We start from the raw sequence: 18,750 nt of genomic DNA, 5'->3' as shown, positions 1-18,750 counted from the left end.
AGCGTGGTATCATCCTTTTAAGAACACAATGTGCATTTGCAGTGATGTATGTTTCAGAGGATGTCCGATTGGCCAATCTACATGTCAATCAAGTCCCGTTCTTCTCAGTGAGGATTTTGATTGGCTGGTGGATTTTTAAGAAGTACTTTTTTTTATCTTTTCTGGCCTACGATCTACACTCATGTCATTGAAGATCGACGTAATGAGCACCCTTGATATAATATATACATGCATAATATATATAATGATGTCAAAACGGGTTGTGGCTCCGGGTGCTTTCTTTTCATTAGGGCGGTCCCAAATGGCTCTTTGAGTAAAAAAAGTTGCCGACCCCTGGTTTAGATCATTTACAATGTGCGCCAACCAACTCGGTAGACGTAAAACTTGAAACTGTGCCCCAACAACTTCTTTTAACCACAAGCAATAATTCTCTGATTACATGATACTGCAAAACATACATAATTGTTTAATTCAGAACAAATATTTGAAGATACAAACTCGTGGAGCACGTAAACAATTAAAAGGATATACTAGAAGGAACATCAAAAGAAGCAACAAATATATAATACAGAGGCAAAAGTCATAAAATATATAAAAAAAATAATAATACGACTTACCTATACGTATGTGAGTCATCAACTTGGGTGGGTCTAGATGACCCAATTCCCATTGGTAAAGTGCCTAGGGTAGCACAAGGGTTACAGAGTCAATTAAACTTGGCATGGCAAACTTTTACGTTGAAACAATACAACTGACGATTTGATTTGAGAAACTCACAATTTTAAGTTGTTCAAATGAAATAATATCATTTATATCCAACAGTAGTGATAATTCCCCTTTTTGAGTGAAGATTCAGCCAATATTTATTTTTTGCCCATTTGGAGACCAATGTTTCTACAATGTTTTATCTTCACCTCTGGAGAGAATCGATTGTTTCTCTGCAGCTTTTAGCTTCATTTGATATTTTTGGGTTTGAGTTGACTGAATTACTACAATATGGATAAACATTACAGCTGAATCCCAGAGAGCTCAGTAGATTGATATTACTAAAAAGGACAAAAACTGAAGTGTTACACTACAGATGTTTTTGCAATGTCCCTTTCATGAAGCAATTTTAATTGAAATGGTTTTAGGAAACAATATTTTATTGTATTTTAAAATCAATAAATTGTGTTTTTCTATTCATGGCAATATTTTTTAACAAGCAATTTATTTTTACACAGTTAATTATTGGAGATTTTTTTCAGGAATCTTTAGCTTTCCAAATTCGTTGAACGGGTTTATTTGTAATCAGTAATGAAACAAAAATAAATGTAATGTTCAGCTGAGAGCTGTGCATCTGTACTTTATTAAATGAGTTAAATCACAGAATGACAAAAACAATGTCTACATTTTTGTACTACATAATTGTACAACAAAGCAAAAAAACAGACAAAATTTGGTACAGCGGTCCACCTCTAATGCAGGTTTGATTTCCGCCATATGTCAAAGTGTCCTTGGTCAAGACAGTCAACCCCACCTTGCCCCTGGTGGAAGGTTGGCCCCAGTGTTCGGCAGCAGAGCCACCATCAGTGAGTGAATGAAACTGTAAAGCACTTAGGGCCTTCAAAGAATGGCAAAAAATACTACACAAGTATATTTACTTTATAAAAAATAAGTGAATTCCATATATTAATCAGATAGATACTGGAAAGTGTATAAAATTAAACATTTCCAAACATTCTGGGTTCACAAAACTAAATCTGATTTTTGAAGTCTTTCACTCAGATTCACAACACAGAAGGACAGACGGATGAACCAACAAGTGCAGCACAGCAGCAGTAAATTAACGATCTGACTGATCGTAGAGGAACATCCAGCTTGAGACAAAAAGGTTAAGGGTCATCCCAAAGACACTCAAAGTGAGACGCCTCCCTTGACATTCAGGATCAAGGTGTGCAGATAGTTGTTGTTACACCTCTGCAGTGTTTGTAGTCCGTTTTTACAAAGGGTTTGGGGTTCAAAGACCCAAATGGATCTTTAGTGCAGCTGTCTGCAGCTCACCGCTGCTCAGGGTTTCAGTCAAATGCAGAAACACGTTCAGCTTTGTGGAAGAAGGATTTTCATCATTCGGCACACCTCTGCAGGTTTATCCGCTCACTGAGGCGGTTCTGAGCAGAGTAACTGAGGAAAAGGCAGGTCAGGGGGCAAGAGGAACCCGTTTTAAGGACTTAACTCCAGGTTTCTTGTGGTGCATGGCGCCCTCTGTTGCTTGTCAGGTGGACTGCAGCAGACCAGTCAAGGCATCAGAAGGCTAAATTCTTCATCCACAAGTGATAGCAGATAAATGTATAACATATACAAAATGAGGAGCAAAACCTGAGAAAATATTCCTCCCTTCTACCGAAGGCACCTGTGAACAGCAATAAACTAAATTGCACGCTTTGCTAACCTGAGTAAGTTTGATCTCAACAAAAAATCCTGATGGGTAAAAACAGCAGACAGGATTACAGGACACATATCTCACAATATGGCTTTTCTGCATTTACACTCAGTCTTATCGCCAGCACAAAGACTTTAATCTTCTATTGGTAGTTCCTGAAGTAAAAAGGCCACAGTGATAACATTTTCAGGTAAAGCGTTCTAAGGCCAGCCATAGATCAGTGCAGAGCACACAAACGTGTCTGAGCCTCACAGGAGCTTCCAGTTTTCCTTTGTGTGAAGGCCTGACTGAACTCCCATCTGCAGATCGGACAGAAACTGATTCTGGTTCCCTTAGCAGATGGGGGTGAGGGGTTCCTGTGAGAAGAGTTACCTGAAAACCTAAAGCAAACTCAACTTTTGCTGCTCTTCTTACTTTATGAACCCAGTAAAAATGGATTTATCTTTCTTTTCCGCCTCAACAATTACCAACCTAAAAGATTTATCACTAATCAAAGACAAAAAAAAATCCTCCAAAGACTTTGATTCAGTGTGGAAGACTTCAATCCTGTGAAAACAATGTTTTAAATTTTTAACATTTTTGTTTTAAGCATATTTTCCCGCAGATTCTTCTTTGCTCTCTGTGATAAAAACAAATCAACGTATCAAATATGATTCCTGGTCCTGGAAGATTATTTTTTGTCCCAGATTTTGAGAATGTAAACTGTTTTAAAACGGCTGCTTTCATCTTGGCTCAGAAATTCCAGAACTGTCGGCAAATCTGGTAGATCTGGATCCCGTTCCGAGTCTCAAAGGTCTTTAGGCTTCTGGCTCTGAAAGCAGATAAACAGGTTTAGCCTCCAAAAGGCATTTCCACTTTTTCCTCATCCCTTTTACTTCCTTAATTATTTGAAGTTGACTAAAGAAGTTGATAATATGTTCCATAAAATCTTTTTTTTCTTAGTAAAGACCTTATTTTCTGTCCATCCAGCTCTTTTCTCATCACTTCCTGGATCTCTCCTCCTTTTGCGTGATGCTGGAGGATTTCAGCAGCTGGCCCAGCCTTCAGAGAAGTCCTTCCAGATGTGCAGCAGCTCTGTGGGCCCAAACCCGTTGACGATGAGCAGCCCAGCAAAGGTGCACCTGTCGTACTTCAGCGTTCTGATTTCAAACAGGTTCCTGAGGAACATCCAGATGCGAGCGTAAACCGGCCGCACATCCAGCACACGCAGACACAAGCCCACATAGACGTCCTCCAGGGGGATCATGCGCACGAACCTGGAGGCCCAGGAGATCCTCCCCGCCATGTCACCGGAGAAGACGTAGCCCGCTCCAGATACGTAGGGGGGGAACGTGTTGTCCCGGTAATGCTCCTCTGACACAAACCATTTGCTGTTAGGGTCTCTTCTGGGCTGACCGTCACAGATCACCGACCCGGTGATGAAGCCACGCCTGGGGGAGCTCCTCAGCCACTCCAGCAGGTAGAAGACGTTGACAAAAACGTCAGCATCGACCTTCATGCCAAAGGTGGCGTGGGGGCAGAAGGTGGATAACCACCTCATCATCATCATGGTTTTGATGGTCAGGTTCTGGTAAGAATCCACAAAGTCCATCTGGATCATGTCTGCGTGAAGCCCCGCCTCCTCCTGCAGGTTGGACCGCTGCTCCTCTTCCGGAAGTCCAGAAAAAAACAAAGTCAGGACGTCCCGGTCAGCCGACCCCCAAGTCCCCCTGACAGCCTCCCTGGCTGCAGAGTCCCGGGGGGCAACAGGCACCAAAAAGACCAGGAAGGGGCTTTTGTCCCGGCACGCCTCCGGCTGGTTGAGGACGTACCGATAGGTGAGCGGGGAGAGGATCCGGTGTTCCTCTGCCGGGACGGGGCTCAGCTCCGCCGCTGGCGCTCTCAGGCTGAACGCTGCAACCAGAACCAGAACCGCTGTAGAGGCCAACAACCTCACCAACTTCCACCGGAGACCCGCCCGCATGTCCGCCGTTAACGGTCGCTGCTGCGTGAGCGCCGTGATTTCCGCTGAATCACGGAAGCGAAGGAACGCGGAAAGGAGGAGCGCAGGGTTGTATGGCAAGCCGTCCAGGTCATTTATCAGGCAGACCGAGGCGGTCCAGAGTTCTGTTTCAGCGCTTGAATGACGGTTGTCTAAGTCTATGTTCATATTGAAAAAGTAGAAAAGCAGGTCAAAACTGCACTTTCAATCATCTTTGCAGTTTAAGAAAGATGGTCTTTAGGTATGTGACTACAATTTTAAAATGTGTTGGATTGCCCTGGGGCCTCATTTCTAAAGGTTGCGTACGCACAAAAGAAGGCGTACGCCACTCTCTACGCAATAGTTGAGATTTATAAAAAGCAAACTTGAGGGGAAAATGTGCGGTCCTCCACGCTCTGACCCAGGCGTACGCACAAAAACGGGTGAAATGAGAAACGGCGACACCGTCGGCAGATGGAAGAAACACGTGAAAGTGAAAATGACAATCCTGCCTCTCAGAAATAACATGAAGACTTCACAAAGCAAGTCTGACAATTAACAGCTACACCAACACCCGTTTGATCGATCAGCAGTGAAACAAACAAAAAAATCAAACGAAAATTACAACAGAAATTCAAATGAACACTTATTTGCAGAAAGAAAAGTGAAATATGTTCTGCAATATTGGCATGTTGTGCAATTCATCTTCATAAATAATATAGTTAACAGAACGAAATAATGTACAAAACTGACATTCCCGTCAATGTGTCCGTCTGGCGGAGCAGATAGAGGTGCAGACAGACAGATGGATAGATAGAGAGATGCATTAATTGTCCTCTGGGGAAAGTTGTTTTCATAGTAAAACATTTCTTCATAAGCTACAGAATTATGGTATTCATGCATATGCCTTTAGTTTGTTTTATTTTTGATAAAACAATGTATGGCGTATGTCTCAACCATTCAGAAAGCAACAAGAAATTACATTTGCTGATCAATTTCCCATTTCCACGTGGATTATTACCGACATCTGTAGCTTGTCAGATGTAATTAAATGGAGGGAAATAAAATGCCCCATCACAATGCGGAATGACGCACAATGGCTGATCTTGCGCTCTTAGAAGATGTGGCAAATGGAAGAATTCGGAGTGAACGCATCTTTAGACAAGAAGACTTGCTGGCAAATGAGGACGAGTGGCTAATGAGCCGGTTCTGACTTCCTCCAGCCGTCCTTTTGGACCTCTGCGGGCTTTTGGGGGGGTGTCACCCGGTGCATCTGGCGCGTCGGCGTCCCCCTGCGCCTCAGTCACCACTCCACTAAGGGATTCCCCAATTCTTGCCGCTTGTCTCTTATCAAGAGGGGTCAGCTCCGGTGCGCCCCCCCCCCCCGTGGCAGGCACACTCTGGCGATGCAGCGCCAGACGTGTTTTTGCCTCGACTTTGATGTCCGACCATTTCTTTTTTATTTACCCACGCACGGTCCGAGGTTGTGAGGCTACAGCATACGGCGTTTGCCGCTCACGTGCCTTTTTGGCATTAGTAATGCCCACACTGTGCCCCAAACAACGTTTTCTCCTCTTTTCCACCTCGCCAACGATAACTTCTACTTCACATTGAGTGAAGTTACGTTTTTTTCATTTCCTCTCGGTGTTTGCCATGGTTTCGCAATCAATGAATATTCATTTGTGGGCGTCTCACAGACTATTTATGGCCAACTATGGGCGTGTCATGAAGCCGCAAAAGCTGCACTGCATTTAGAATTGGTTGTGATTTATTAAGGGAAAGATGCGTAGGATGTGCGTGCGCACGGTTTTATAAATCCCAATATTTCTGTGCGTACGCACGTCCTATGTTTCATCCGTACGCCACTTCTGACGCAAATCCTACGCAAAGTTTTAGAAATGAGGCCCCTGATCTTTATGGGAAAGAAACCTTTCTAATGGTCTAAGGATCAGTCAGATGGGTCATAAAATAAGTTATGGCATTTGAAGTGACCACATGTGGGCCTCATTTCATTCATTCATTCATCTTCTAAACCCGTCTTGTCCCATTTGGGGTCACAGGGCTGCTGGAGCCTATCCCGGCCGCTCGTGGGCGGAGTTTGATTCCAGAATAAACAACAAAACAACAAAATGTTTGTGACCCAAGCAGAGACGAGTTCTTAGTGTCATAACTTTCTCATTACTGTCCAATCAAAGAAAGGAGGCATCATTGCAAAGCTAGTTAAAAGAACAAGAATTAAAGTTCATTCCAAATTAGTTTTTCCTTATCAAATAATAATTAATTAAGAATGTAATCAAGAAAATGGTACGATCCAATTTGAAGCTACACCGATGCTGTGAGGTAAACACTGACACTTCAGCATTACATAATGTTTATAAAACGATTTAGTTAACAAAAACACCTTTAAGAGCAGACATCTTATTTAGACCGGATTATTGTTTACGCTTTAAAATAACAATGTAGATTCCAGACATTCATTTCCTGGTTTGAACTAAATGCAGCAGCAATCCCAGCATCCCCAAAACATTCTTCTTCTTCTTCTTTGGAGCCATGGAGTCCAAAACAAAGCAGAGAAAATAGACATAGAAATATCCAGGGGGCAGACCTCACTTTATTTAAAAACAAGGTTAAAACACACGACGAAAGTCAGGAAAAATAAAATAAAAATAATATCTGCAAAGTCTGCAAAAATATTAAACTAAAGGGTAAAAATACTATAAAATATTTTTAAAAAGTCGTGATTATTTTTTGAATAAATAAAACCATAACAAAACACTTATTTTATTGAAAATACCACCTTCTAAAAGTATTTCTTTAAGCTACGTCTGCTCCTTTATGTTTGTGGACATTGTCTGCAGCCAATCAGCTTCCTCAAAACCGGTCACATGACCACATGTCCTCTGTTGGACACAAAGGCTTGCAAACACAAAAACAGTACCTGCTGACGGTTTGTTATCATGAAATTTGGTGGAGGTGAAGAATAAAACAACAAAAATCGACTAGTATCAAAAGTAGACACCAACTATCTGACTTTAGAAAGCTGACGAGAGGTTTGAACCAAAACTTTTGTATGGAAAATTTCCTACATTATACTGCACAGATTAACCCTTGTTCCATCCTAGGCACTGTAACGTTGGGAGTTGGGTCATCTAGACCCACTAGACAGTGCTCTGAACCTTTTTTCTTCAATGATTTGTGATCTTCACTGGTGTCCATGGATTACATGAAATCTTTCCACCTTTATCCACCTTTGTCATGGTAGGGAGAACACCTCAATGGAAGAGGGGGGGTCATCTAAGATAGCACAAAGGTTAAAAGCTCACAGATCAATCTAGTTAAATCGTAGAAATAGAAATCGTTTCAATTAGTCATTAGACCCATAGTGAAAAGTCAACCCATGTATAGAAATAGGTTAGTGGGGGGAAAAATCAACTTCTTTGAAAAATGCAAGGGTATTATATTGACATTTTAACACATTTTCTTTATTCTCCTACCTATCAGCTTTAATTCAAACAAACTTGATTTTTTTAACAAAACTTTTTATTGTCTTAAAGTTTACAGAGACATCACCCAGCTTGAAACAATATAAACCAACATACATTACACAGACTTATTCTGAAGGTCAGTGGTTTAGCTTCATGCTGTGTGGGGGGTGGGGTGGGGGATTGGAAAGAGCAGATTCTTATCTATGGACAGTTCATGTAAAACAAACCGCTCTTTTTTCTTTTATTTTTTTTTAATGTTTTGCTTCACAGAAATTCACTTTATTCACATTTAAAGATGAAACATTAAAAATATAACCAGGACTCGTTTTTTTTTTTTGTTTTTTCACTTTAAAACACCAAACTGTGGCTGATACAAAGTAACATAATGGGGCAAACAAGTACACATCTCCGGTTTTGTATGAGGAACAGTGTCTTTAGGAAAAAAAAACATTTTTGTTGATCCTAAACTAAGACCATTCCATGAAGAAGCTGTGGATCAGTGGCAGTATATGTTGCCAAAGTTGCACTCACACCTTCCTGTGGGTGCTTCTAAAAAGAGGGTCTGAAGGGGACCCCCTTTGATGCATTAGTGAAGTGTTGCAGCTTTGGCGGCATGTGCCAGGCCTTAACATTAGGGAGAAGGGGTTGATGTACAGTGGTTTGAAGCGGATGTGTCTTACGGCGAGTCTAGACAGCACAGGAACGTTGTTGATCGTGGTAGGGGCTTTGCAAAAGACTTATGATCTTTTTCTTCTTCCTTCCAGGTTTCTGAAGTTTGATGGTCTAATCTTCATCTCTGCAAACTCGATGGAGTGCTCATGGCCTTTCCAGTGGAACCAGTTAACTCCCTGAAGAACAGAAAATTAGAAGAAAAGAGGATGTCAAGGTAACTGTCAATACACATTTTTATACAATAAATTTCTAGATCAGCTTGAAACTGTTACACAAAAGAGCTCAAGTGTGACTTTTTATATTTTAAAAGGTTTCAGAAGATGTTCTTGAGGACCCAGACAAGTGTCCCACTTTGATGGCATTCTCAGGGCAAAATTCGGTAAGGAACAGACTGATCCTGAGCCGGAATAAGTTTCTTTAGAAAGAATTGCGGTGAAAGAACGCGAGTCTGCAGCCATCAAGAGGAAGTGGTTCTGATGTTCCGGTCCAAGCCCACAGACAGCAGCAAGTTCCATCTCTGTAACTGCTATTAGTGGGAAAGAGGGGATGTATATACGATTATTTGAGATTATTGTAAATTCAAAATCAGGTCATATGAATCTCTTATTAAAAACTGAAACATTTAGGTTTGTCTACTTGGTTTATTTACAAAGTATTCATTCCAGTCTGAAGTTGTCTGCACCCTATACAGAGACATCAAACTGAATTTATTCTATCCTATATTTCACTTGATTTTTCCATCAAGGGCAGATTATTTTAATGTATGCTAATGGCTAATAAAATTAACAAACAAATTTAATGGAGGGGTTTTCTGAGTAATCCCTGTACTGAGCAGGCAAAAGGCAAAATTTGGGAGCACAACTCATATAATTATGAATAATTACACTGCTAAACCAAGTACAGAACACACAGCTGCTGTCTTCATGTGATTGGTCCTCTTGATCAGAACTGTCCTTCTCTTCAATGTCATTGACTAAAAAATGCTGTCAATCTCTTCCTCTGACATGTGGTGTAATGTGTGCAACAATATAAGTAGACACAACTGTAAATAAAGCTTTTGAATCCTAAATCTAACAGCTCATTACCGTAAACATATGTATAAAATGTGAAAACATTATAAATTAAAGGTTTAATTTTCATACCTGTATCTTCTGCATCTTCCTCCCACATTGCCCAACAACCAAGTGCTTCAACCACCAACAATGCTTCCTTCCCAAGACCTGATGCCCCCTCAGTCCATCCCATTAAGACCATTATCACATACAGGTCTTCTCTGAAGGGACATGGTTGGAGAAAACCGACAACACTACTGCCTTCACCCACTAAAGGAAGCACCAAAGCCTCAGGAAGCAGCTTCAGCAACCAATAATATATCCCCCTTCTTTTAACATGGTACTTTTTAATATTCAGAAATCTAGCCACAGGGGTTGCAAGCCAGTAACTTCTGTGCCGGTCCCAAGCCCGGATAAATAGAGAGGTTTGCGTCAGGAAGGGCATCCGGCGTAAAAATTGCCAAAATAACCATGCGAATCATCCACAACACTTTAAACATACCGGATCGGTCGAGGCCCGGGTTAACAACGACCGCCACCGATGCTGTTAACCTACAGGGTGTCGGTGGAAATTTGACTACTGTTGGTCGAAGAAAGAGGGGAGGCAGAAGGGTCCGTTGCCAGAGAGAGAAGGGAAAAGGCAGGAACATAGGTTTGAGAATAGGGACTCTTAACGTTGGCACAATGACAGGGAAAGGCAGAGAGCTGGCAGACATGATGGAGAGAAGGAAGGTAGATGTACTGTGTGTGCAGGAGACAAGGTGGAAGGGCAGCAAGGCACGTAGTATTGGAGGAGGATACAAACTGTTCTATCATGGTGTTGATAGGAAGAGAAACGGGGTAGGTGTGATTCTGAAGGGGGAGTTTGTAAACAGTGTTCTAGAGGTGAAAAGAGTCTCAGACAGGATGATGAGCCTAAAGTTAGAAATTGAAGGGGTGATGGTGAATGTAGTCAGTGGGTATGCGCCACAGGTTGGCTGTGAGTTAGAAGTGAAGGAGAGATTCTGGAGTGAGTTGGATGAGGTCATAGAGAGTTTTCCCAGAGGAGAGAGAGTTGTTATTGGAGCAGACTTTAATGGGCATGTTGGTGAGGGCAACAGAGGTGATGAGGAGGTGATGGGCAGGTTTGGTGTGAAGGAAAGGAATCTGGAGGGACAGATGGTGGTGGACTTTGCGAAGAGGATGGAAATGGCTGTAGTCAACACTTACTTCCAGAAGAGAGAGGAACATAGAGTGACATACAGAAGTGGAGGTAGGAGTACTCAGGTGGACTACATCCTATGTAGACGAGGTCATTTGAGAGAGGTTAATGACTGCAAAGTGGTGGGAGGAGAGAGTGTAGCCAGACAGCACCGCATGGTGGTGTGTAAGATGACTCTGGAGGTCAGGAAGAAGAAGATAGGGAAAACAGAAAAGAAGACCAAGTGGTGGAAGCTACAGAATGAAGAAACTTGTGAGGAATTTAGGCAGAAGTTGAGGCAGGTCCTGGGTGGTCAGGATGAACTTCCAGATGACTGGGAAACTACAGCAGAGATTATCAGGGAAACAGGTAGGAAGGTGCTAGGTGTGTCATCTGGAAAGAGGAAAGACGGTAAAGAGACTTGGTGGTGGAATGAGGAAGTACAGGAATGCGTCCAGAGGAAGAGGTTGGCTAAAAAGAAGTGGGATGTAGAAAGGACTGAGGAAGGTAGACAGGAGTACAAGGAAGCGCAGCGTAGAGTGAAGAGAGAGGTGGCAAAGGCCAAACAGAAAGCTTACGATGAGCTTTATGACAGGTTAGACACAAAGGAAGGAGAGAAGGACTTGTACAGGCTAGCAGACAGAGAGACAGAGATGGGAAGGACGTGCAACAGATAAGGGCGATTAAGGACAGAGATGGAAAGGTGCTAACAACCCAAGAGAGTGTACAGAAAAGATGGAAGGAGTATTTTGAGGAGCTGATGAACGAGGAAAATGACAGGGAAAGAAGGGAGGAAGATGTGGTTGTTGTGGAGCAGGAAGTAGCAGAGATTGGAAAGGATGAGGTTAGGAAGGCTCTGGAAAGGATGAAGAGCGGAAAGGCCGTTGGTCCTGATGACGTACCTGTGGAGGTATGGAAGTGCCTAGGAGAGACAGCAGTGGAATTTCTAACGAGGTTGTTCAATAGGATTTTAGAGAGTGAGAAGATGCCTGAGGAATGGAGGAGAAGCGTTCTGGTCCCGATCTTTAAGAACAAGGGTGACATGCAGAACTGCAGCAACTATAGAGGAATAAAGTTGATGAGCCACACAATGAAGCTGTGGGAAAGAGTAGTGGAAGCCAGGCTTAGGAAGAAGGTGGAGATTTGTGAGCAGCAGTATGGTTTCATGCCCCGTAAGAGCACCACTGATGCCATTTTTGCTTTGAGAATGTTGATGGAAAAGTACAGAGAAGGTCAGAAGGAGCTGCATTGTGTGTTCGTAGATTTAGAGAAGGCGTATGACAGGGTGCCGAGGGAGGAGCTGTGGTACTGTATGAGGTCGTCTGGAGTGGCAGAGAAGTATGTCAGAGTAGTTCAGGACATGTATGAGAGAAGTATGACGGTGGTGAGATGTGCTGTAGGTCAGACAGAGGAGTTCAAGGTGGAGGTGGGACTACACCAAGGATCAGCTTTGAGTCCTTTTTTGTTTGCTATGCTGATGGACAGGCTGACAGACGAGGTAAGACAGGAATCTCCCTGGACAATGATGTTTGCGGATGACATTGTAATTTGCAGTGAGAGTAGAGAGCAGGTGGAGGAACAGCTAGAGAGGTGGAGGTTTGCTCTGGAAAGAAGAGGTATGAAGGTCAGTCGTAGTAAGACAGAATACATGTGTCTGAACGAGAGGGATCAAGGTAGAAGCGTTAGGTTACAGGGGACTGAGGTGAAGAAGGTGCAGGAGTTTAAGTACTTGGGGTCAACAGTTCAGTGTGATGGGGATTGTGGAAAAGAGGTGAAGAGGCGAGTGCAGGCAGGTTGGAGCGGTTGGAGGAAAGTGTCAGGAGTGTTGTGTGACAGAAGAGTGCCAGCAAGACTCAAAGGAAAGGTGTACAAGACAGTGGTGAGACCAGCTCTGCTCTATGGGTTAGAGACGGTAGCAGTGAGACAGAGACAAGAGGCTGAGATGGAGGTAGCGGAGATGAAGATGTTGAGGTTCTCCTTAGGAGTGACCAGGTTAGACAGGATAAGGAACGAGTACATCAGAGGGACGGCTCACGTTGCCTGTGTTAGCGACAAAGTCAGAGAAGCCAGACTGAGATGGTTTGGACATGTTCAGAGGAGGGATAGTGGATATATTGGTAGAAGGATGTTGGAGATGGAGCTGCCTGGCCGGAGGGCAAGAGGACGGCCAAAGAGGAGATATATGGATGTCTTAACAGAGGACATGAAGTTGGCTAACGTTAGGGTAGAAGATGTTCATGATAGAGTGAGGTGGAAAAGGATGATTCACTGTGGCGACCCCTGATGGGAAAAGCCGAAAGAGAAAGAAAGACTTTTTAATATTCAGTCTTTATCTAACAAGACTTTTATCGTTAATGATTTTATCTCAGATTATAAGATTGATAATTCTGTTTAACTGAGCGATGAGGGGAGGGCACTGAGAGGCTTGGGGAGGGGGGCTCAGATATTTTGGCGGGGGGGGGGGGGGGGGGGGGGGGTTGTAGTGTGTAGGGTTGTAGGGTTATGGGGGTGGCTGTGGGTGCGTGGCGATCCCTGGGTTGCTCGGGTCGCGTGCCTGGGCTGGCTTGCGGAGACGGGGCGCCGGTCGTGTGGTGGGCAGCTCATGGGTTCATGGGTAGGGCCTGGTTCCCCTTATGAACACGCGGTTCACGTCGGCAGCATGCATGTATCTCCACCCCCACGTGCACGTGCACACTGCCACACTGCTCCCTGTCTGCTTCATCCCTCCTCCTTACCCACAGTGTATTGATGGACAGATTTTTTTTCGCTCATCTTAGTGTCAGATTTTCACCTTGGATGTAATATTCGTCTTTCCAGCAGATCTCGTATAATTGTTACATCTTAAAATAATAACCCTAATAACCTAATAACCCTAATAATAACTTATTCAAATCAGTGCTTGTATCCCCCACCTTTTCACCTTTCTTCCTTTTACTCCCCCCCCCCCCCCCCCCCCCCCTCACATTCTTCCCCTCTCCCTCCCCACACACACTAAATGTAACAAATAAATAAGAGAAAAAAATACGACAAAAAGGGGTTTATACAAATCTACACTCTGGTTTCTCGAAGCTATATAAACCTCTTTTTGTGATAGTAAAACCTGTCCAACACAAAAAGCCTTCAGCTCTAATCTGTTTGCTCAGCTGTTGGACAGAACAAGTTTAAGAAGAAAAAAAAAACTGAGCGATGCCTCTACTGTTCTAACAGAGGCTTCCCTAGCAAATTTTAGTTTTGAGTGATTTTAATCTGCATATAGAGTCGAATCATCCTACTGTACAGTTCTTGAAAGGGTTTGCTTAGCTGGATTTTAAACATGTCATGCAGCCGACTCATAACAGGGGGCACACTCTTGACCTTGTCATCAGTCATGGTTTACCTACCAGTGTGTCCACTATTGTGGACCTGGCTGTTCTGACCATTACTGTGTGCTTTTTTACATCACTGGTTTTATAAAACAAGAGACCTCTGTGAGAACGGTGAAGAAGCGCTACTTGACTCCTGAAGTGGTTGGAAAAATTATTACATCGGTTTGTGCTAACTCCCCACTTATCCTACCAGCCCCCTTCGATCATATTTTTAAAAAGTTTTGACGATAAATTAAGATCCATCCAGTCTCGATTCAGTTCCTCCGCTAACATCTAAAAACTTAAGAATCAAACCCACACTCCCTTGGAGAACTGAAGAAATTAAACAAATAAAGAGGCACTAAAGAGCTTCTAAAGAGAAGCTGAAAGAAAACACAAACATGAAATAAACTATCAACTATCCCAAAACAAACTAAAGCTGTATAACAAAACTGTAAAAGAGACCATGAACTCATACTTTGGAAAGACCATCTCTGAAAATAAAAAAAAAATAAAAAAAACAGAGTCCTCTTCACCACAATGAAGAGATGGTCTTCACCTTGCTGTGGTTGTTATCCCCATATCGACCCATCAAGTTGACTCTGTGACAGTTCTTGTACCAGAAGGCTCCCTTGTAAGACAGAGCGCAGTTGGTGACAGCAATGTCGTTGTCATGGTCGTAGGTGGAAAACGGTCGGCCGTGATGGTAAGTCATCGAGTCCCCTATAAAAACAGAGCTCATGACTAAAAGGTTGAAGCTGTCTACCTCTGACTTCACAACGTTCTTGGTGAATAATATTCAAAACATGAAGAGGGTCAGAAGGTTAGCAATGTGTTTGTATTGGGGGGTGCAGAATGCACTGCTCTACCTGCTGTTCCGCTGTATCCTCCCACATGGACTTTGAATCGGCTTCGAGGTTCAGACACGGAGAATTTTTCATACTGTGCATGAGCCGTCTCTCCTTTGTCTTTCAGGTCAACTCGCAGCTCGTACTGCCCCCCTGCTGTGATCTTGTGCAGGTTGGACAGACCTATGGGAAAGAGAAGGTTTCTTTTTGAAGAAAACATAAATTTGTATAGAAAATGTTTTCACCTTAAATGTTTTTACATGAAACCAAACATTCATTTGTTCAGACATTTATTGGCATAGATCACTTCAATGCAGAGTTATGCTGATGAAATTGATTCTAATTGATTACATTTATCATAAATAATGTCTTTAAAAAAGATTTTGTGTCCTGCAGATCATTACCGAGCCAGAATTCGTCATTCATGTCTCCAAAGCCGCCTGTGTAGTTCTTCCAGTTGCGGAAAAATTCAACTTTTCCACTTTTCCGCCGCAGAAAAACCTTACAGAAAAGAGAAGAATAACCCACATTTTCACATTTGTTGTTTGTTTAAAAGAACTGCTAGATCAGGCTAAAAGCCTGTAGCTCATTAAGTAACTCTAATACCCTGTCTTTCCTTCTTCAGTTTTTGGGGCTCAAGACTTTTTTTTTTTTACCAAACTAATGTGTCATTTACTTTCTTCAATTCTCTTCTGTACTTTGGTTCACCCTAAATTGAACAGAGATCTCGGAGGGACCAGGGTTTGCATGTTTGGTCTACACCAGAGTACAGACGAGTTTTCTCTCTGAGGAATTTTACTATGAGGAAACTAACTCAAGTGAGAACCAAACTGAGTGCAAATGGATCCTTAGAAACATCTAAACATCAGAACTATAAACATTCTGTAGGTGGTTAATATCTGCTGCTGAACTGACACTAAGTAGAACCATCATGGAGGGGGTCTTGTTTTTCAAAACTGGGACTGACTTACGATCCAGCCGCCTCCATCTGTGCTCATGTCGCAGTAGACTTGCAGCGGCTGCTTCTCATCTCCACCCACGTAGATGGTGTGCAGGCCGGATGTGGCATCTCCGTTCAGCAGAGCCTGCGAACAGTCTCTGGGGTGTCTGTACAGCACTCCAGCTGCAAACACAGGGTCAGGGGGGCAGAGGTTAGAAATGGCATGTCCCATTTCTCTGTCACACTTTGAAAACAGAACCTACTGGTGGTGAGGAAAGTGGTGACAACTCTGCTTCTCTTGGGACCAGCTAGGGCCTGCAACCTGATGGAGTATTCTGTGGAGGCGCTGAGCTGGACCATGTTGTAGGACACAGCGGTGGGGCTAAGGAAAACCTCCTGGGCGGGGGTGGGTGGGGGGGGGTTGGCATTCATCAGCACAGTTCTTCACTTAGCTGCATCATGAAAAGCTATAGCTTGTACTAACCCGCATAGCGCCATCTGCAGCTTCGAAGGTAAGGATGTAGGCACTGATGTTGGCTCGAGGAGGTTTCCAGGTAAGCAGGGCATTTTCTGTCTGGATGTTACTGGCAGCCAGCTCCTGGGGCGCGTCCACATCTAAAAAAAAGCAATGTCTTTTTCAGAAGTTCTTGGTGATTAGCATTTGATTATTCTGTTATTATTATAGAACATTTCCTAACAAGTTAGACATTTTTTTCTTACCACAAAACTGTAAGTTGGTTTTAACATAAATTCTGCAGCAGTTTGGCTACAAAATGCTGCAGGACAATAAACTGCAGGTGTTGGAGCAGGTGAGAAAGCATCTAACAGTAAAATGTTCAGTGACTGAGTCAGTGAGGTGGAGGGGCAGACCTGTTGTGAACTCTGTTGTTGTGGCTGCACTCTTGGCTAAATCCCTCACAGCATAGACCTTCACAGTGTAGTGTGTTGCTGGTGTCAGGGAGCTCATATCAAACTCCACCACATTCCCAGACACACGCACCATTACAGGAACCCCTATAATGAACACACAAACAAGACAAGCAGTTTCTTATCACAAAGCAATTTAATTGCCCCAGCAACAACAATAAAGTCTGTGAATCTTGATAGCCTCCTTTAAAAAAGAAAATTCTGATTTTGTCATCTTTGTCAGGTTGGGGGTGGGGGATTAAAATTATTTAATACTTTCATTTTTGAATTTGAATTTTTTGAAATGACATCCTGATCCTCAGATCATCTTGTTGCAAAGCAAGAATCCTGAAAATGAAAACAGCTGAAGAAAGCTGTTCATGAGATAGAACATGGGATTTGTCCTGAGCCATTGCAAAACACCAAACCATCTGCAGTTTTACTTAACTAGAACCTACAGAGGAAAGTACAGGGTCAGATTAACTATAAGAGAAACTGGGCCAGTTGCCAGAGGTAAAGGAGGTGTGAGCCCCCAGGACCCTAAAAACAGTTTTCAGGTTGGTTCTGATCCATGTCACTGTGTCATTATGCTTCTTTTCCTAGATATACATTGTGTTGTTGGAGGATCTGTTGCTGTAAACAAATCTCATTCATGAAATGTTGTGGACTCACCGTGTGATCACTCCAGACAATTTGGCATGTTTATCACAGTTATTAAACTACACAGGGTTTTTCACTGCTCTGCAACAGTAAATAATCAACACTTCCAGATGTAAACTCTGCCCACTGCAACAAACCACCACAAGACGGATCATGGGGGTTGAAATTGATGATTGTATACTTCAGTATACACCAGAGGAAACAAATGAAAGATTTTTCTCAAGAGATTCCAAAGAAAACTTTTGACAAGCACATCAAAGATAAAGGCTATAAGATCATCTCCGAGCATCTTGGCTTTCCTGTGGAAACAGTTAAACAAATTATTGAGAAGTTTAAGATCTACGGGATCTAGGAGAGTTTTCCCATGGAAGCAATAAAAAGGGTGACAAAACAGAACAGATGAGGTAGAACTGAAAACCAGACACTTATATAAACTGATGGTAATTGACAGAAATGAAAACAGCTGTGGATGACCTAAATGAACCTGGAATGACTGATTGGGGAACAACTGAAAAAATGACAAAACTAAGAAAAGAACTAAAAAACCAAACTAAAGCACAAAATCCTTACATGTCCTGAAACAGGTTGTCTGGAAAAGGCAACCTTTAAACCTGAGACACCTGGAGCAGTTTGCTCATGAGGAGTGGGCAAAAATAGCTGTTGACAGGTGCAGGAGTCTCAATGACAGTTACAGGAGGGATTGGATTGCAGCTGAGGTACCATCGTTTTTATCCAGGCGTGTTATATGAAATTATTTTTGTAAATAATATTACTGACGCAAAGTACTCATAAATTCAAAACCCCAACTCACTTAAGTTAAATCAATGCTAACGATTTCTTCACAATGAAGGGACCTGAGAACTCAGATTGCTGCCATAAGCTAGGGTTAATTTAATTATTTTATTTCATTCCAATGATTAAAACTAAAAATTATTTATTCACTTTACAAAACACTCAGATTCAGTGATAAACCCTGAATCTCACAATCCCTGTGACATAATACACAATGAAATGCAGTAAGTTTCACTTGCTCTTACAGTATACAAAGTTCTTGTTACAAAGTGGGTTTTGACAGCTCTCCCCTTAGACTGCTCAGGCCTGCTGAGAGTTGAAACTGTCAAAAAGCTCATTTTCAACTGCCTCATGTCACAAGAACAGGCAGACAACTGGATCAAAATGCAGCAGGTTTAATAACTCAGCTAACAGTCCACAAAGCTAAATCAGGGTCAGGCATGTGGGGGTCAATAACAGGCATGAGAGCATCAGAGGAGAGACAAGCTA

At 42.7% G+C, this 18,750-nt stretch overlaps 2 protein-coding genes and 1 long non-coding RNA gene across 10 annotated transcripts in view; 1 reads left to right on the top strand and 2 right to left on the bottom strand.

The window, feature by feature from the left end:
- Positions 1 to 1,327: 1,327 nt before the first annotated feature.
- b3galt8 (beta-1,3-galactosyltransferase 8) lies at positions 1,328 to 4,571 on the bottom strand. Its single transcript, XM_078952108.1, has 2 exons — positions 3,679 to 4,571; positions 1,328 to 3,579 (listed from the first exon to the last, which is right to left on the bottom strand). Exons 1-2 carry the CDS (start codon positions 4,569 to 4,571, stop codon positions 3,447 to 3,449), a joined length of 1,026 nt encoding a protein of 341 aa, XP_078808234.1. The 3' UTR covers positions 1,328 to 3,446.
- Positions 4,572 to 8,084: 3,513 nt separating this feature from the next.
- The window catches only part of tncb (tenascin Cb), a 95,564-nt gene continuing 84,898 nt past the window's right edge, over positions 8,085 to 18,750 (bottom strand). For all 8 annotated transcript variants that reach the window (XM_078953450.1, XM_078953453.1, XM_078953449.1 and 5 more), the window contains 8 exons: positions 16,774 to 16,917; positions 16,388 to 16,518; positions 16,167 to 16,299; positions 15,935 to 16,086; positions 15,368 to 15,464; positions 14,985 to 15,146; positions 14,675 to 14,838; positions 8,085 to 8,715 (listed from right to left, as the gene is read on the bottom strand). In XM_078953450.1, coding sequence (XP_078809576.1) covers positions 8,605 to 8,715; positions 14,675 to 14,838; positions 14,985 to 15,146; positions 15,368 to 15,464; positions 15,935 to 16,086; positions 16,167 to 16,299; positions 16,388 to 16,518; positions 16,774 to 16,917 — 1,094 coding nt within the window. In that variant the 3' untranslated portion in view covers positions 8,085 to 8,604. The remainder of the gene's footprint in view (positions 8,716 to 14,674; positions 14,839 to 14,984; positions 15,147 to 15,367; positions 15,465 to 15,934; positions 16,087 to 16,166; positions 16,300 to 16,387; positions 16,519 to 16,773; positions 16,918 to 18,750) is intronic.
- LOC111947859 (uncharacterized) lies at positions 8,632 to 15,344 on the top strand. Its single transcript, XR_002873808.2, has 3 exons — positions 8,632 to 8,753; positions 8,850 to 8,918; positions 15,091 to 15,344. It is a non-coding gene; the product is annotated as an uncharacterized LOC111947859 (long non-coding RNA).

The sequence above is a fragment of the Oryzias latipes genome, chromosome 9 (assembly GCF_053564925.1).
Source record: "Oryzias latipes strain Hd-rR chromosome 9, Olatipes_Hd-rR_3.1".
In the NCBI taxonomy this organism is placed as follows: Eukaryota; Metazoa; Chordata; class Actinopteri; order Beloniformes; family Adrianichthyidae; genus Oryzias; species Oryzias latipes.
This window is presented reverse-complemented; position numbering and strand designations above follow the sequence as displayed.